Genomic DNA, 16,123 nt, shown 5'->3' with positions numbered 1-16,123 from the left:
GTAATTTGTTGTTTGAATACTGAAACAAAATGAAAAGTTGTGCTCTATAATTAATGAAACTATAATATACTTTTTATAATACACAAAATGTTATAATGTTCCAAATAAAATTTTAACAAATATCATATTTTATAACAGACCCATTTTTTAAAACTATTTTTTAATTTATGAAGTTATTCAGGATAATTAACTGAATCTGTTCATTGTCCAAGATTTATAATATGATCACATATTTTTTTCTAAACTTATAAAATTATTATTTTTTTAAGATGTTACATTTAGATAAAGACAATTTATGTTTAAGGTCATACTATAATTACAATGCACCTGTAATTGATTTATAGAAATGGATAATCAATAATAGACTTTTTGTGATATATACAGTCTAATTTAATACTTAAATAAATAATTAAATTCTACTAAAATTTGTTATACATTTTGTAAATGAATAAGTTTTATAAAATTATTCCATACAGACTGATTAATTATACGAATTAATTTATTGCTCTTAACGTTTTACTATATAATACATTTAGTATCATTGAGGAAGTGAGTTTTTATCTGACAGTTTAGTATCCTGTATAAAATATAAGAACAAATATGTAAATATGTTATGTACATACAGACATATATGCATACATATATTAACATATTCTAAGTAATACGTATATAACTATACCTTTCTATTTTCTAAGTATTTATGAATCTTTAATATAGTATTTGTTATGTTTTCCATCGATGTTGCTTGCGAGTAGGTCACTGTGCTAGTTACAACCATATTACAGAGGAATAAAAATGATAAGGCTCTAGCTTGAGGTCTGACAACATTCCACCAGAATTTCAGAAGTTCGTTTAATTCATATATATATGGAATTCTATATCCTATACTTCCAGCAATCTATAAGAAATTGTCTAGATGTAAAAAGTCGATTAATTACAATATAAAAAATAAAGGAATACAAAAATATTACAGCAAGATTTATTGTTGGAGCTATTATTAAGGGATATAGTAATGCATTACTCTCAAGGAATGCAGATGCTTTCAATTCTTGACACGTTATACAATTAGGTCGAAATAATAGCAGATTTTCTGTAATAAACTGAAAATAACAATTGTTAGTTTGTTATGTATTATTATTATTATAAATTAATTTATTGCTATTCTTTTCTATTGTAAGAAGATTTAATGATTTTTATATATTTTAACATACAGATTTATGACAAAAATATGCAGAAAGTGCTGTTCCTGTTGATATAAATAGCATAGTAAATGTCCAACCATGATGACGTAATTTTAATTGTTGTCTAAACATTGAATTAATTACTGTCCCGTTAATACCAGCCATCCCTGCTATTATAAAATCTCCATATTTTAAAGACCAACTTAAAAAAGTGATACGATATTATTAGAATTTTTGTATTACAAATAATGAATTAACTTGAACAAACTTATTAATGTTATATCTTTATAATGTTAACAAAAAATTATGTGACAAAATAAGGTTACATACACTTCACGTTGCGGTTTCCATTCATTAATTAACTTAAACCGATTTTCGATAATCTGGGAATTATTTAACGTATAGTTTGAGGACAGTGTTATCATTTTTCAATTTCTTAGATCTTATTCTAAACGTCTATCTACACTTTCCCCTTAACACCGTGTAATATATTGTATATATTTTTAACGTATAATACGACGAGTTTTATTCTTTCAACATTACCTACTCGACATAGAATACATATTATGTGAATCTTTCTACAGATTATGGTTTTATTCTTCACCGTAAGATGTCACTGTTCGAAGCCTTTTCAGCTTGCGACACATACTGGAAGTTTATACAGGTGCAATTACAAACTTTAAACATACCGTCGATATTTAAATAACTTCTATTATTAATATTAAAATAATACATTCTCTGAAATGAATCTCTTTCTCATTCTAATAAAAATATCGTCCTTAAGTATCCGATATGAATATTTCCGAAAATTATATGTGTACGTCCGCCGGTGCAATCGTAGGGGTTGCTTTCACGGGGGAGTGTGTCACGAGACGACCTGACGTCACGTATGGTGCGATCGACCAATCGGAGGTGGCGTTCTCACGACTAGTTAGTTTTCCGACTGCTAGAATAAGCGCGACGCCATATTGCCCGTGGCCGAGTGGTGGCGGCCTGTGTTTATATCCGTTTCGTTTTACCACGTTTCGACGGGCCACCGGGAGGTCTCGCGAGTGACGTGCCGAGCCGTGTATATGCCCGTCTACGCCACCCGTGAAACAGGTCGTCGATTCGCGTGACAATAGTGAACCGTGCGCGATCGTGGAGTATCGAAGTGACACACCGTTCTTTGTGTTACTCTCTTTCCCATTTCTTCACCCTTCCGTAAAGTAGTGCCGTTTACGCTTCTTTGTCGACGTTCACCCTTTATCCATAGCCTTGTGTTCTGACGTATACGTGCACCAGGATTTAGTTGTCATCAAACGAGATGCCAGTTCGTAAGCAAGGTGGTAAGCTCTCTTATTCTATCGAAACAAAAGCCACCCTCTGAACACGTCGATTCGAAGTAAAATCCAGAATCGTCCAATGGGAGGGGCGATACGTATGGGTCACTCAGTCAGCTGTCATCTGACTGTCAGTTGCATGCCTCTTTAATCGCTGCTTTCTCTCTTTCTCTTTCTCTCTTTCACTGGCATCGGGTTATCGAGTTTCACGTGCTTTTCAACGAAATGCGAGAGAGAACGCGTGACCTATTCGCAAATGGTTTAATCGTCGATACCGTGGGTGAAAAAGACTTCGCCAACTCGTTGTTATTGTTAGTTTTTTCAGGCCGTGCGCGAGTTGCGCACGACGCTCGACCTTGAATTATATAGTTAATCGAGAGAGGTCGCATGTTTACGGGAACGCAAAATTACGTTCGGTGTAATCGCGCGTGATTATTAAAGGGATGATTAATGATCATGATAACTTGTTGGAGTTTCGACCACGTGCAGTGTTACTTGGTTCGTGGTGCTCGCGTCGAACGCTTTTACGAACGCGGTGTCGTACCAGGAGGTCATTATTAAAGCTAATTCAAATCCCTTAATTAAGTAATTCCTGTAATTTCATTTTATCCATTTCTTTCATTTGATCGTTTTTTTTCGTTCCTTTAATCGTAGTTCGTGTTAACTACAGTTAAACAGTTGTTAAACGGTTAAGTTAAATTATCGAAGATATGGAAAGGATCGATAGGTCGAAGTATCGAGTACGGGATCTTCGTCTCCTCGATGTAGGCCAGTATAGTAGAATATGTTGCAATAATCACACGGCTGTTAGTTGTCGGTGCTTGGACATGGTCCAAGAAAACGCAATAATTTCAGCTCTGGCGAGACTCTTTTGCCGCGATTATGTGACGAGACAGATAGGACATAGGCTTTGTTGGCCGTATCACGTGTATTCTCTAGAAATTTCTCTTCTTTTTATTCTACCTTCCTTTACGATCGGTTTCAATGCGTTTATTTTACCTTCTAATAAAGGTTTTTATCTTAATAAACTGTTCGTGACAGCTGATGCGAGTGACCCTTGGCTTTTACTGATTTTCTTTGAGACATTTTAAATAATGAATGTTTACCTTGTAAATTTTGTAATGGAATAATAATAGTATTCTTTTATCTGTGTTTTCCGTTTTCTTATTGCATGAACTGCTTGATTGTTAACAATTATTTAATGTATAATTTAGTGATATTATTTTGATTAGGAGTTTGATTTCTTTCACAAATTGAATAAACTTGTCTGTCTTATTTCTATTGAAGCGGTCCTTGAGATGTGGGTTGATTCTATAGTGATCATGATATAGATGTTTAAAGATCAGGTAACTAAAGATCATAGTAAACTATCAAAAACAACTTTCTTTTGTCAACAATAGCCTTTACTACAGAGCATATAACGCTGCAACCAAGTAATCTAAAGATAATTGTCCATCATTCGCTAATCTCCTCAAATCTTCTCAAATTCTAACAAACATATTACAATGTTATAAATAGTATTTCTTGCATAGATAATTGATTTTTTAATTAAAAACATTGGTATTTAATTAAGTATCCTTATGCACCATCTTTTTTGAGCCGTTGGTGCCCATACAACTTTCACTACGCGGAACATCAACGACATTTTCCACAACCTCTCTCATTAGGTTTCTGCCTATTTATCGTTACTTCTTAGGCTCCGACGCCATAAACTGGTGTCAATAGCACTTGATTTATGGACGGGTTTCCATCTAGGGTCAGAGCAAATGGAGAGGATTTAGTACTAATCGATAACTTAGCCGCAACTTCGTTCAACTATTCGAAGAACTTTTGTTTTATAAATTACGTGCGTTATTGCGTGCAATAAATTACAAAACGACATCGTAAAATGTGTCGGGTTCCATGCTTTTGGTGTTGGATTGGGAAAGAACTTGGTGTTTGAACGAAACGATCCGGTCTCGCATAAAGAAACGTAACGAGAATCTGATAGAGTTGGAAGAGGACTTCCCCTAATCCTGACTGCTCGTTGACCTCTTATAGAGATACGATGAAAACGAGTACTCTTTAGTAGTAGCACGTGCCAGCAAGCGGCGTCTCTCTCTATGTATGCCTTACCGATCGATAGGAAGAATTTCAGTAGCGCGTACAAGTAGTTCATACTTCTGAAACATAATTTTTTCCCGTCGATGTGATACCTATCGATTGTATCGATGTAATTATTCTTTAAACATCGGCAATATCACGTTCTTTTTTCGATATTTTCGATTACCTTAAAAGAACGAAAGAACGCATGAAAATATAGCGGCGAAAGAAACACTAGGGCGTTTAAAAATTGTTGATAGATGAATTAAAATGCAGTTTTGCATTGATCTATCACGATGTCTTGATCATTTCATTTAATGTTTCTCGGTCTATTGTTGGTACTATCGTTTCTATATACGCTGTTACCAAATTTCCCTTATTCAGATTTAGATTCTTAGATTTAGTGTGTATTAGGAAAAGGAAAAATATTGCTCGCGAACTTAAAAACGCGGATTACACGACTACGAAATACATATATACATAGGTAAAACACGAAGAGGATCGGTTCCACATCTTCCAAAGATTGTACGCGAGGAACGAAATCGATTGTCCAACTCACTAAGTGCTTCTTTATAATCCTATTAGCGCAAAAAGATCCATATCGATCGTTCGAATTCGGGTCGTTTCAAACGTCTCACCACTTTCTGTTTTTAATTCCAACAGTCCCATTTACGAGGTGATATTATATAATTTGCGATTGGTCTTTAGGCATTTGAATTTCTTGTTTCGGAGATATACTCATAGCGTTTCCCGCGACTATGATTTGCTATCCTTGCCTTCGGTGGAAAAATGTCTTGTGTAGTTAATTACGCGGGCCCGGTTATAAAACATCCTGGTCGATACATCGTGTTGAATGGCCGTAATTAAATTTGTCCCTAATTATCTCTATTTCGAGGTTATTTAGACATCGTCGCGCTTCGTTACCATCTCACCACGGTTTCATAAGCGCCGGTTCACTCGCCCTTTGAGCTACTACGGCAGTGAATGAAAAAAAAATGAATTTTTTTTTGTACTTCTTTCCGCTTCTTTCCGCCAGGCCCGTAAGGCGATACGCGCGCGCGACACCGAGCCAACCAACGACGCCGATAGTTTTCAATTTCTGCGGTGCAGGCGCTTCGTAGGCAAAGACGAGGACAGAGTCAAGGATGGTTTATGGGTCGGTGATTCGCTTAGCCCGGCAACTCGCGAAGCTTTTATGCATGCCGATGTATGTACATTTTATATTCCTCGGCGGTGTTTCTACGTCGTAAAGCCGCGTCTCCAACGGCGCAATGTTTTGTTGGTGAATGCGCTGAAAACCTCGAAAAAGGGTGGATTTTAATGGTATGTCGGCCACGAAGGGTCCGTCGGTTCACTTTGCCGCCCTTTATCGAAAAAAGACCGTGAAAGGAAGTTGCAACGCGTTTGAAGACAAATAAGCGCGCTAGCTTTTATACCAGTTGCACGACTCTAAACAGGGCACCGTGGTAAAAGTGGTTGATTCGTGAAAGGCACGAAATCTGTTTCTTGTTCCTTTCGATTAATTCTGCATACGCGCTCGTTGCTTTATTATTGCTGCCTTTGTTGCGTAGAGAAGTAGTTGTTAGCCTGTCACGTTGACTTACGTTTATGAAGAAATGTTTCACGAAAATGTTATTGTAATATTTACATATTAATTATTTACGTTCAAGTATATTAAATTTCGTGTTACTTAATAATACTTCCATATGATTATAAAATAATTTGATATTATAAAAATGAAACTTATAGAATACGATAAATGAACGCTTTATTAGAAAGTAAGGATAGTATATTTCAATCATTTCTATAGCCACATCATGATGTTAGTATTCCTGAAAGTATACCTTGAACAATTCTTGGAGGCACTAGACTACTATTGTAGTCGTATAAACTCTAGAACTTCAAACTGTTTGATCATGATTACGATAACAGCGGAGATAAACGCGCCCTAAAGCGCATATGTTTGAATATCGTAGGATCGCGTCTGATACGAAATATTTCATCCCATGATTCCATATATGTGCGATTAACTATTTACATCGGTATAATTTTTAGAGAATTATTTACAATTTCCATTGGTACTCTGATCATTGATAATACAGCATATTATAATATCATAAAAGTACAATAAATGCTGGAATTTTGTAAACGACAGTCTTTCTCCTCCGTATGCACGTTTATCGGTTACGTGCATACTTTTAATTTGTTGTCTCATAGCTGCCGAATGTATGAGCATGATTTCTAACCCGTAAATTCGCAAGGAGTTATACTGTATGTGCACATAAGCGTGACGTATGCGGAACGCAGACGATATAGGACGAAATGGGAGACAGCGTGGCTGATAATGACAGCAATGAATGGTAAGTGGGCCGAGGGCTTATGTACTTAGACGCGTTCACCGGTTTGCAGAAATCGGCTACATATTTAACTGTGTCTCGTAACTTCGTGATATTGGCGTTCTATATGGCGTATTATATCTTCCGATTGAGATATAGTTCCACAAACGATTCCTTTTCGATTAGTTTGAAAAAATCCATCGTCTCAAACGATGTAGTATTCAGTTTTAATTTCGTTAAAATTTCTTATAATTTCATATTATTTGTATCGCGTGAGCATAAAATCAAAAATTCCGTTTGATTATTTAATGAACATTTCACTCCTAGCGATGTCATGAATTACCAGTACCTATATGCATGGACTCGAACGTGTTAAACATGTTCAATAATTCAAAACTCCATTTAGATTTAGAGAGCTGCGAGTTTCCTTTTTATTACAGTTCCTTCGAGATAAAACACGACGAACTTCGAATCGATAAGAACAGGAAAAAACTTCGTTTTTTCTCTCTCTTTCAAAAAGGAAAAGGGAATAACAAGGTCGCGTATGCAATCAATGGGGGAAGAAAGTCGAACAATCGCGTTCAGGTTAGCAGATCGTTGGCAATCGTCGATAATGAATCCGTCCAGACAGTGTAGACAATGCTCAGGATTAAAATATGCTGGAAAGCGAAGCGTAGCGTAGGGATGACGTTAAATTGGATTCTGGTAGCTTTAGGAATATCTATTCACGGCTGCACCTACACGCCGTCTGGGAAAGTTCCAGCGAAACAATTCGGTGGCTTCCGTTTGGTATAGAGTTCACAGGTATTTCACGGTATTGGTTTCTGCCGTAAATCCGTTGACTTAAGGTTAACCAAGATCGTTAATGTTAGTTTGTATCCATATCGCTTAGCTGGATTCTTCGTCCTTTCGGATTCTCTCATTGTCTAAGGTTTTACTTATTTACTTTTCTACATAAAGGCGGAAGTCATCAAATGCTGCCTTTTAAAACGATTTCTCCTCTTGAAAAAAGAAAAGTTTCAACGAAGTAAAATCCAAAATGATACGGTGTTTTACATATTTATATGTTTAATATATTACTAGATTCCTTGTTACTATTAAATGTAAATCTGTTACTATTTTAAACGAAATATACAAGAAATATTTATCTCATTTTAAAATTTGCAAATAATTATATCTTTTAGTGAAAATAATTTTTATCCAATAATTAATTACAATATTGCCAATTCATTACTGAAGCATTAAACGAAATCTCTGTCGAATATCATAAGTTCATCCCTCCGATCTATTTTCGTTCTTGCGTATTTCTATTTCAGTGTCAGTTTAAGGAAGATAGGTATAGCCAACCAGTTAAATTATTTGATATTCGAGTACGATTTATTTTCATCACCAACGTCAAGTTCACGAGTCTCGTTTGCCTTATTCCTTAGGAATCCCTCGATCCTTGGGAATCTATTTATTCGTGCAAAGTTATTATTTTGTTATTTGTCCGATATCGGTACGAATGATTTACGTATAAGCTTTCTAATCACGAAATCGCGATCGAGTTTTGTAATTTAATTGCATGGTAATTTTCGTGCTTGCTAGATTGTTCCTGCTGATATCCGCGGTTCAGCTTCCTCTGTGGTCCCATTGTTCCAATCCACTCTGATTTCATTTTACATCAGCGTGTGGTCGAGTATGTAGTCGGTTTCATCATACTCTGACTAGCATCAGTCACAGCATTTCTATCTTTGGACGTATCTTACCAATTAACGTGAAAACAGATACAAATAGTAGCCAATTCGCTACGTTAGCGTTGTTCAGCTCTGCTTCAACGCACATAAATCATTCAGAGCTTAACTGAATGCGCAATGGCCCAGTGGGAAAGTTTCCTGATACTAATTTCGACAAAGAATTTTGTTAATGATTACGAGTGATAGACGGCTGAAAAATCGTAGAATGCAAATAGTATGTTTATGAACGTAAAGTATAGTATAGAACTACGCTATATTTTGCTCCACAAAAGTATTTAAACACATACCATAGAAAACTTTTAAGTCCATATTGTAGATATTACGTAAAACATTTTGAAATTTCATTAATAATGATAAAAGATCGCCATGACTGTATAGGTAAAATTTGAAACCAATCTGAAAATGTATTAAGTGTGTAAATGTATTAATTAAACATATTACGTCGAGTTTCATAACAGTATTAATGACATCAAACCATTCCGTGTAGCGTACATATATTCATAAAAGATATCTCTATAAGTGTAAACACTATAACGCATAGGTTTATAAGCATCTATAAGCATCTTATCATGAGCATATAATTAACGAGTAACGTGGTCTCTTCGTTATTGAGCGATAAGATTTCACAATTTGGCATGGTATATATTGCTCATGTACGTTGAAACATCTGAAATACGTGGAATGAAGTAGCACGTTCAATGATTCTATGAACGCTAATGGTCAGCGTATTTGTTAGCGAGAAAGGGGATCCACGACGATTATTCTCGATTAATATCGGTACAGATTCTCGGGAAGTTGATAGAATTATTCATGTTGCAGGTATTACACGTGCAATGGTGTGGCCGTAAACCTAATTGTGTCCTGGAGAATGTACATACAAATGTGGGTGCGTTCACAGGCAGTGAATTTCAATTGTTAACAAGCTACTTTACCTGAGAATTCTCGTTTGCTGCATGCGTACTCTCGGTATCAATGAAATTTCCTGGCTAATTATGTCTTTTTGATGACGTTCGCTTCTCGTCTTATCAAAATAATCTTTTTTACTAGTTAAGGTTGAGCAGTTGTTATTAAAGTGGTTATGTATTAAGAGTAATTATTAAGAAGGTTTAAAATTAGGAGGAAGAATAAGTATATAACACTGAAAAAGAATAAGTCGTCAAGCTCGTCAAACTGATCGAGTTTCATCGTTAAGCGATGTACTTGGCGTTGATGAGCAAGTCGTTGTTGCCAACTAATATCGATAGATCGTGTTTGGCGAACACCAGGTTAGGCGTCCGTAACGTCGCGTGCTATCAATTCGTGTGTTGAAATCACTTATCCGTCTTTAGACTGTGCCGCTCACATGTGCTTACAAAAATGGAAAGTAAATGCCGCTTTTAAATATTTAAAATTATCTCACGAAGACTGTGAAGCGTCCTTAGTTCTTCTCCCGTTTAGCAAATTTAGATTAGCACACAGCGGACGATGATTAGAAGAAATTTTTGGAGGAATTATTGTACGTTAATATTTCATCAATCTCTGCTCAATGGTTTAATAATACGTTGGTTGATATATACAATACTTTCGCATTTTGGCACGGCTCAGCTATGGAAGAGACGAATATATGCGTAATATCGAAAGATGCACACTCTCGTGGTATTACGTGTGCGTTATTACGCAAGTTACACGTGGACAAATATTAATTCGCGTATGCATATTTATACAATATATTTGACTAGCTCGCATGGGAATTTTATGCAATACGTCTGCAGGAGGGAGGATTGAAATTAAATTCCACCTGATTTTCAGCACCGCCATATAATAACTTGCTTATTGCCAGTTGCAGAAATTTGAGAGCGGCACTAGTGGAAGAGATCTTTACGCTCGATTGAGAATCGTGAAGTTACAGTGCATAGTAGAACCGAGAAATTCTATATATAGAAATTCAAACAATTTCTCACTAGATCTTCATTAGAAAAATGTTTATTAATAAATTTCCCTCATTACCGTTAAAATTACATATGACGAATTATCATAATTTAAATATGCATTCCAATACTCATGGAATTTATCGATCTGGACAAGCACCTGGTTCATCGCACGACTAAAGTATTTATATACATAATATATAAAACACTAAACCGGATATGTGAGTCTATAAATGTTGCCTGCATGTGGGGCACACGGAGGGCCGTTCACACGTGTAGATATATCTTTACAGGCGACACACAGTGTAGCGAACTATCCACACACAGGAACCAACATTAAATGTATACGCATACGGACACATAGAAAGATGCTGCGTATAGACATGATTCTTCTAATGTGGAGCGTCGCCGAGAATGTTAAATTTAGGGTATGTACGAGCAGTCGATTCTCGAATGGTGCCCACGCATGTTGCAGGTGCGTCTGTCGAACGGTTCGAAATTGTTTTTTCAACAAAACAAAGATTCCGAGCTGTCAGTATTTTCCGTGTTTCATTTGGTAGTTATTTGAACCGGTTCTCCGCCGAATTATCGACATTGACATCGGTAGCGAGCTCGCGAAAATCGTAACCCGTTCATGAATAATTTTCCGTGTCACGTGTTATCGAACCGCCACCACGTGCAGAGGCGTGACAATACAAATAAATAGGAAGCGTGTTGGCGAAGCGCCAGCGCGCGCCATTGTGGACTCTGAAATTGGAAATATATATCTCAATCGAGGTGGATAATGGCGAAAATGATCGAATGATCTTTTGCAGAATATATCCTGGAACTTGTATTAGAAAACATGTACGTGTGATAGGCTAAATAAAATTGTGTGAAGTGTCGATAAACAAATAAGTTGAAAATCGAAGTATAACATGGAAACTTTGTGATACGACGAAGTCTATGGAGGCTATTGCTTCATCAAGCCAGCGTTTCAGCGAACTCTATTAGATAATTTATTTTCGAAGAATAAAGATACGTAAAATATGCAACGAAGATATCGCTAAAAACGAACAAAGAAAGGAGATTAGAATTGTTGGTAACAGATCGAGGACTAAGCTGGATGGAAGTATTTCGCTGATGTGGTAAATGTTTCGAGTTCTGTGTGATGACACAACACGAGTATGTGAGAAATGTAACTGCTGTCTATGTATTATATATCGTCTATACGTATGACGATATCTGGGCTGTCTCGTGTTGAGATTTTTTTCAGACGTGTCTCGTTGACTCCGTTTCGCATCTACGGTCGATAATCTCTCCACTTCTCTTTTGCTACTTTTCCAACTTGTCCAACTTTTTAACGAGCTCACAACATTTGGGAATTGCGTACAAAATTGTGTTGTATAGCGTTTGAGAGGATATTATCACAGTAGCTCCTTTTATAATAAGTACAATTTTATAGAGAATTTTTTTTCGACATTGTTAAAGTGCAATTGAAGTTGGAGAAGCTGTTACGAGAAAGAAAGTGTTGCCATTCGATATCTATATAATTAACGAACTGTACGATTCTGTTGAAAGATTGCGAATCTGAAAGGATCGTCCTCGAAAATTTACAATATACAACTTTAATATTACAATTGAATATGTGGTTGCCGGTAATATCTATTCTATGGACCATTGTGAATCTGGTGCAGCGCAAACTCGTAATGAAAAGTGTGATGTATTCTACGTTAAATGGGACAGCAGGTAAATAGAAATTTGCACTATGCTTTGGAAGCTTGTAGAAATACTTTTTATAAAGACTCTATCCTAAATAATTAATCAATCGTTCACATATTTCATTTAATAAGATAGAAAAAAGAAGCTACCACCACCAACTACAATAATCTGTAGCAGAAAAGTATCGATTATTCTCTTGCAAAGATTTACGAGTATTTCAGACATGTGAAATTACGTTTTACTGGGTTAGGTATCAATGCAAGTAGTCAGGCGATTTCTATTGTCATTTCTCTGTTCACTCATGATTTATGTGATTCAGAGTAATGTCGTATCAGAAGGTCTGGAATTTGTTTCTCTACAGATTGCAACCGCAATTCCAAATACCGAACTAGCTAATTAATTAGCAAATAACTGAATTGTTGGAATACCTTTCGTAACTCATTGCTATTACAGTAATGTTTTGCTAACAGCAAAAAATATTCAAATGTATGGAAGTCGAGATAATTAAAGATTATTAATCTATGTGATAATCTATACATATATAATTAACGAAGTAGTTACATATTTTTCGCGTTGATGTTATAAAGATCGAGTAAAAAAAGACGATGATACGATGTTGTTACTTTAATTGGACATCGAAATTGATTTTTTTACCATGAGTCCGTTCGATGTTGTTACATTCTATGTAAAAGTATTAACACCAAATAGCTGTGCACATTCATTCTTGCCCTTATACTTTTGCACGCGTCTCCCTTTTTCGGTAACTATTTCCGTCACCTGAGGTTTCTGGATGGCGTAAGCGGATGAATCTTGTCGTCTTGTGTCAAATATTTGAGACAGGGTAAGGATGAAGACAATTTCTGCTTAGTAATTTCCTCTGCACCACACGTAGATACACTAATCTTCAAATAAAGCTATGATAGTCTGCTGCGGATCATTCCAAGTTTGTGGAGTCAGTTACAACTTATCCCGAGAACGATTAATGAGCGCCTGTAGAAAACGCTATAAGTGTAAAAATTGAAAAATTTTGATTTCTTATTGGAAAATGTTTTACATACCAATGAGAATACTGCAGTATAGAATTGAAGTCAAATTTCACTTTCTAAATGGTTATTAATAATATGAGAAGATGGCGTCACAACGTTGTCTGTATAGAGGAAAATGTAAACGCTAATAAACATTAGTCGATCGTTTCTTGGCTTTTGTGTATGCCATCTACTCAAATGAATGAACATCGATTTTTCTTTGTAACTAAGAGGTGGCACGGGTTTTTTCTTCGGGCATACGAGGTTTTTCTTCATGAATTTGGATTATATTATGCATAAGGTTTCTTTTCCTTCTAAAAAAACTTGTTTCTTGAAGTGTATTCTATGAGCATTTTTCAATTGGACTTGAATCATCTCAAAGCCGGAGAACCTTGTTTTCCATGAGCTGTATGATCTTTGAGGTAGAAGGATTCGTCGTGGGTTATTCCAAAATTCTGCCATCATCACATAATTATACCTTTGAGCTTCACAACCATGCCGGGTTTGACAAGTTCGATATCACAAAACTCCAATCTCGTCTTCGAACGGATCTCTTTGGCACTGACCTTATGGAACTTAAAGTCTTAAGATTATGAAGTGGTCCAAGATGGACTTCTAGATGAACTCATGGAGCTTGAAGTCCTAAAGTCTTGTGGTGATCTTTGATGATTACCTTTGCTTTGAACTCATGTTCGAGTTTCCAGGATCGATAGTCTATCTGTTCTCACGATCTTGGATTCATAGAGTTTAATGTCTTAAGATCTTCAGCTGTAATTATTCTTACGATCATCTAATTTAACTTCTTTAAATACTCTTCATGTTTTTACAATATGAAATTAGTTCTCATATTCCACATGATATGATGTATACATAAATTTCCTACCTATTGAAAATTAGAAAGGCTTCTATGAATAAATTAATGTGCTGAATATATTATCATATTTCCATTGTACCTGTTTGATATTATGCTAAGTATAACATACTTAATATAACTAATATAGTAATATAATATATATTATTATATTATTATAATATATGTAATATAATATATACATTATATTATATTATATATATATACATAACGTGGAATGTGCAATATATTTAAATTTCTAAATTCCACAAAATGTAATATACAAAACTGTTTAACATATTCTTGTGTTATGTATAATCACAGAAAGTGAGAAACAATTTTAAACAGATAATGTAATATCGTTGAATATAAAACATGTTAGACAAGGTGAAGAGTTCGTGTATGGTAAGCGTGAGACGTTCCAAAATTTGACTATAATTTAGCTCACGAATTGGCAACGAGAAGGGTTTCAGGAAGTTCTCGATGGACGAATAACGGAAAATCCCGGGCTTTGTGATTTAACTGATTTGGAGTGGTAAATTATATGTGGCATATTAACCATCGTGATATCAGGATTCCAGACAGAATTCAACGAATAAATTGGCATCGTTAGAAGTTCAGGACAGGCTTGGCTCGTCACATTAACATAGCTGAAAATCCAAGACGGTGTTTGAAGAATGGTTTGGCAATAACCGAGCACGACTATACTCTTCATCGCGAATTCTCGGTGTTCTTGCGTAGCTGACGCTTTGAATTCTTCTCATTCACCGTTCCTCGTGCTCGTCCCTTCCTTTTCTTCTTCCTATCCTGGCCTTTACCATCGTGTTTCTATCGTGTCCTTTTCATCAGCCTGTTGGACTCTAATTCGTTTCATCTTCTCATCTTTCTTCATCAACGTCTTGTCTCTATCTCTTCCTCCCTTTTCCCGCTACTTTTGCGTGTCTGTCTTCAAAATTCGTTCGGGGTTACCCAGACATGACGTAGATGCCCGCTATTCTGGTCATCGTGTGACGTCGTCCTCAGGGTATTCAGAAATAAACTCGAGTGGCAAGGTGCTACTCGTCGTGTGGCCTCTTTCTCTCGTCTACCTCTTTTAACCTCCATTTGTCACTGTCTTCCCTTTTGGTCCGCGATGATTCGCGCCCAATTTCGACGATTATTGTGTCACGGACAGCATCAAAGCAGAAAATTAGTAGACCAATTTAAATTCGCCCCACATTGTTAGTAATACGATGAATAAACGGGCGGACAAGTTCTTTGCTCGCTCGGTCTCTCGTCTAAAGTCACCGTTCCCGTCGTTAAAACGATTAATAAGCACCTACATAGTTGGCAGACGATGGCGTAACCTTGCGCTAGATTTTCTGGAAAGCAACGTTACCATGAATACCTTTGGGTCATTGTTTTTCGATTAGGGACGGATGTACTCAAAAGTTGTTACGATAATTTATAATTGAAGATTAAGCGGAACATTTAGTATTGTTTAAAAGTCTAAAAGTACGCATCTTGATACAACGATATCTTTTGTAACATTGTTAACAAGTTAACTTGCCCGATGCAAGCAAGTTGCTCGATGTGTTCTCTTTAAATGCTCATTCAAGGTGCAAGTGCAACGAGAATAGCTTGTACTAGGTTTACCAGGTCCAAGAATGACGTCGTTTATTGCGCTATATTTTTGTGGGATTTACGATCTTCATAGGCATACTTAACGATTTTCTTTATTATCTTGAGCTTTACAACCTTGCGCGATATCGAACGTTGTAGCGCGATGTTCAGCGCAATTGAAGCATAAAATATTTTCAAAACATAAATTATTAAAATATTGCTACCAGAAACTTTTCAAACCGGCTTTACATCGTTTGTGCGAGCAAATTATATTTCCAATCGTCGAGTATTCGCTAGGATGCTCGATAATTCATCGAAAAATACACACACAATCGTGTATTCCAGATTGATTCACCGACAGTTCGAGTAGTTCGAACTTGC

At 36.0% G+C, this 16,123-nt stretch overlaps 2 protein-coding genes across 7 annotated transcripts in view; one reads left to right on the top strand and one right to left on the bottom strand.

Annotated features, from left to right (window-relative positions):
• Positions 1 to 481: 481 nt before the first annotated feature.
• On the bottom strand, positions 482 to 1,736 carry LOC117159229 (transmembrane protein 126). The gene is made up of 5 exons (XM_033338887.2): positions 1,512 to 1,736; positions 1,212 to 1,383; positions 972 to 1,100; positions 680 to 898; positions 482 to 577 (listed from the first exon to the last, which is right to left on the bottom strand). The coding sequence occupies exons 1-5, from the start codon at positions 1,604 to 1,606 to the stop codon at positions 539 to 541; spliced, it is 654 nt and encodes a 217-aa protein (XP_033194778.1). The 5' UTR covers positions 1,607 to 1,736; the 3' UTR covers positions 482 to 538.
• A 446-nt stretch (positions 1,737 to 2,182) lies between these two features.
• Positions 2,183 to 16,123, top strand: part of dlg1 (MAGUK family member discs large 1) — a 530,145-nt gene continuing 516,204 nt past the window's right edge. For 2 of the 6 annotated variants that reach the window (XM_033338872.2, XM_033338869.2), the window contains exon 1: positions 2,183 to 2,506. In XM_033338872.2, the coding sequence (XP_033194763.1) occupies positions 2,488 to 2,506 (19 nt within the window). In that variant the 5' untranslated portion in view covers positions 2,183 to 2,487. Of the gene's footprint in view, positions 2,510 to 12,151; positions 12,293 to 16,123 lie in introns of those variants that run through there. The other 4 variants (XM_076622320.1, XM_033338861.2, XM_033338867.2 and 1 more) reach the window with 3 other exon arrangements.

The sequence above is a fragment of the Bombus vancouverensis genome, chromosome 10, assembly GCF_051014615.1.
Source record: "Bombus vancouverensis nearcticus chromosome 10, iyBomVanc1_principal, whole genome shotgun sequence".
NCBI classification, from domain to species: Eukaryota; Metazoa; Arthropoda; class Insecta; order Hymenoptera; family Apidae; genus Bombus; species Bombus vancouverensis.
Note: the sequence above shows the minus strand (reverse complement) of the source record. Positions and strands in the feature narration are given on the sequence as shown.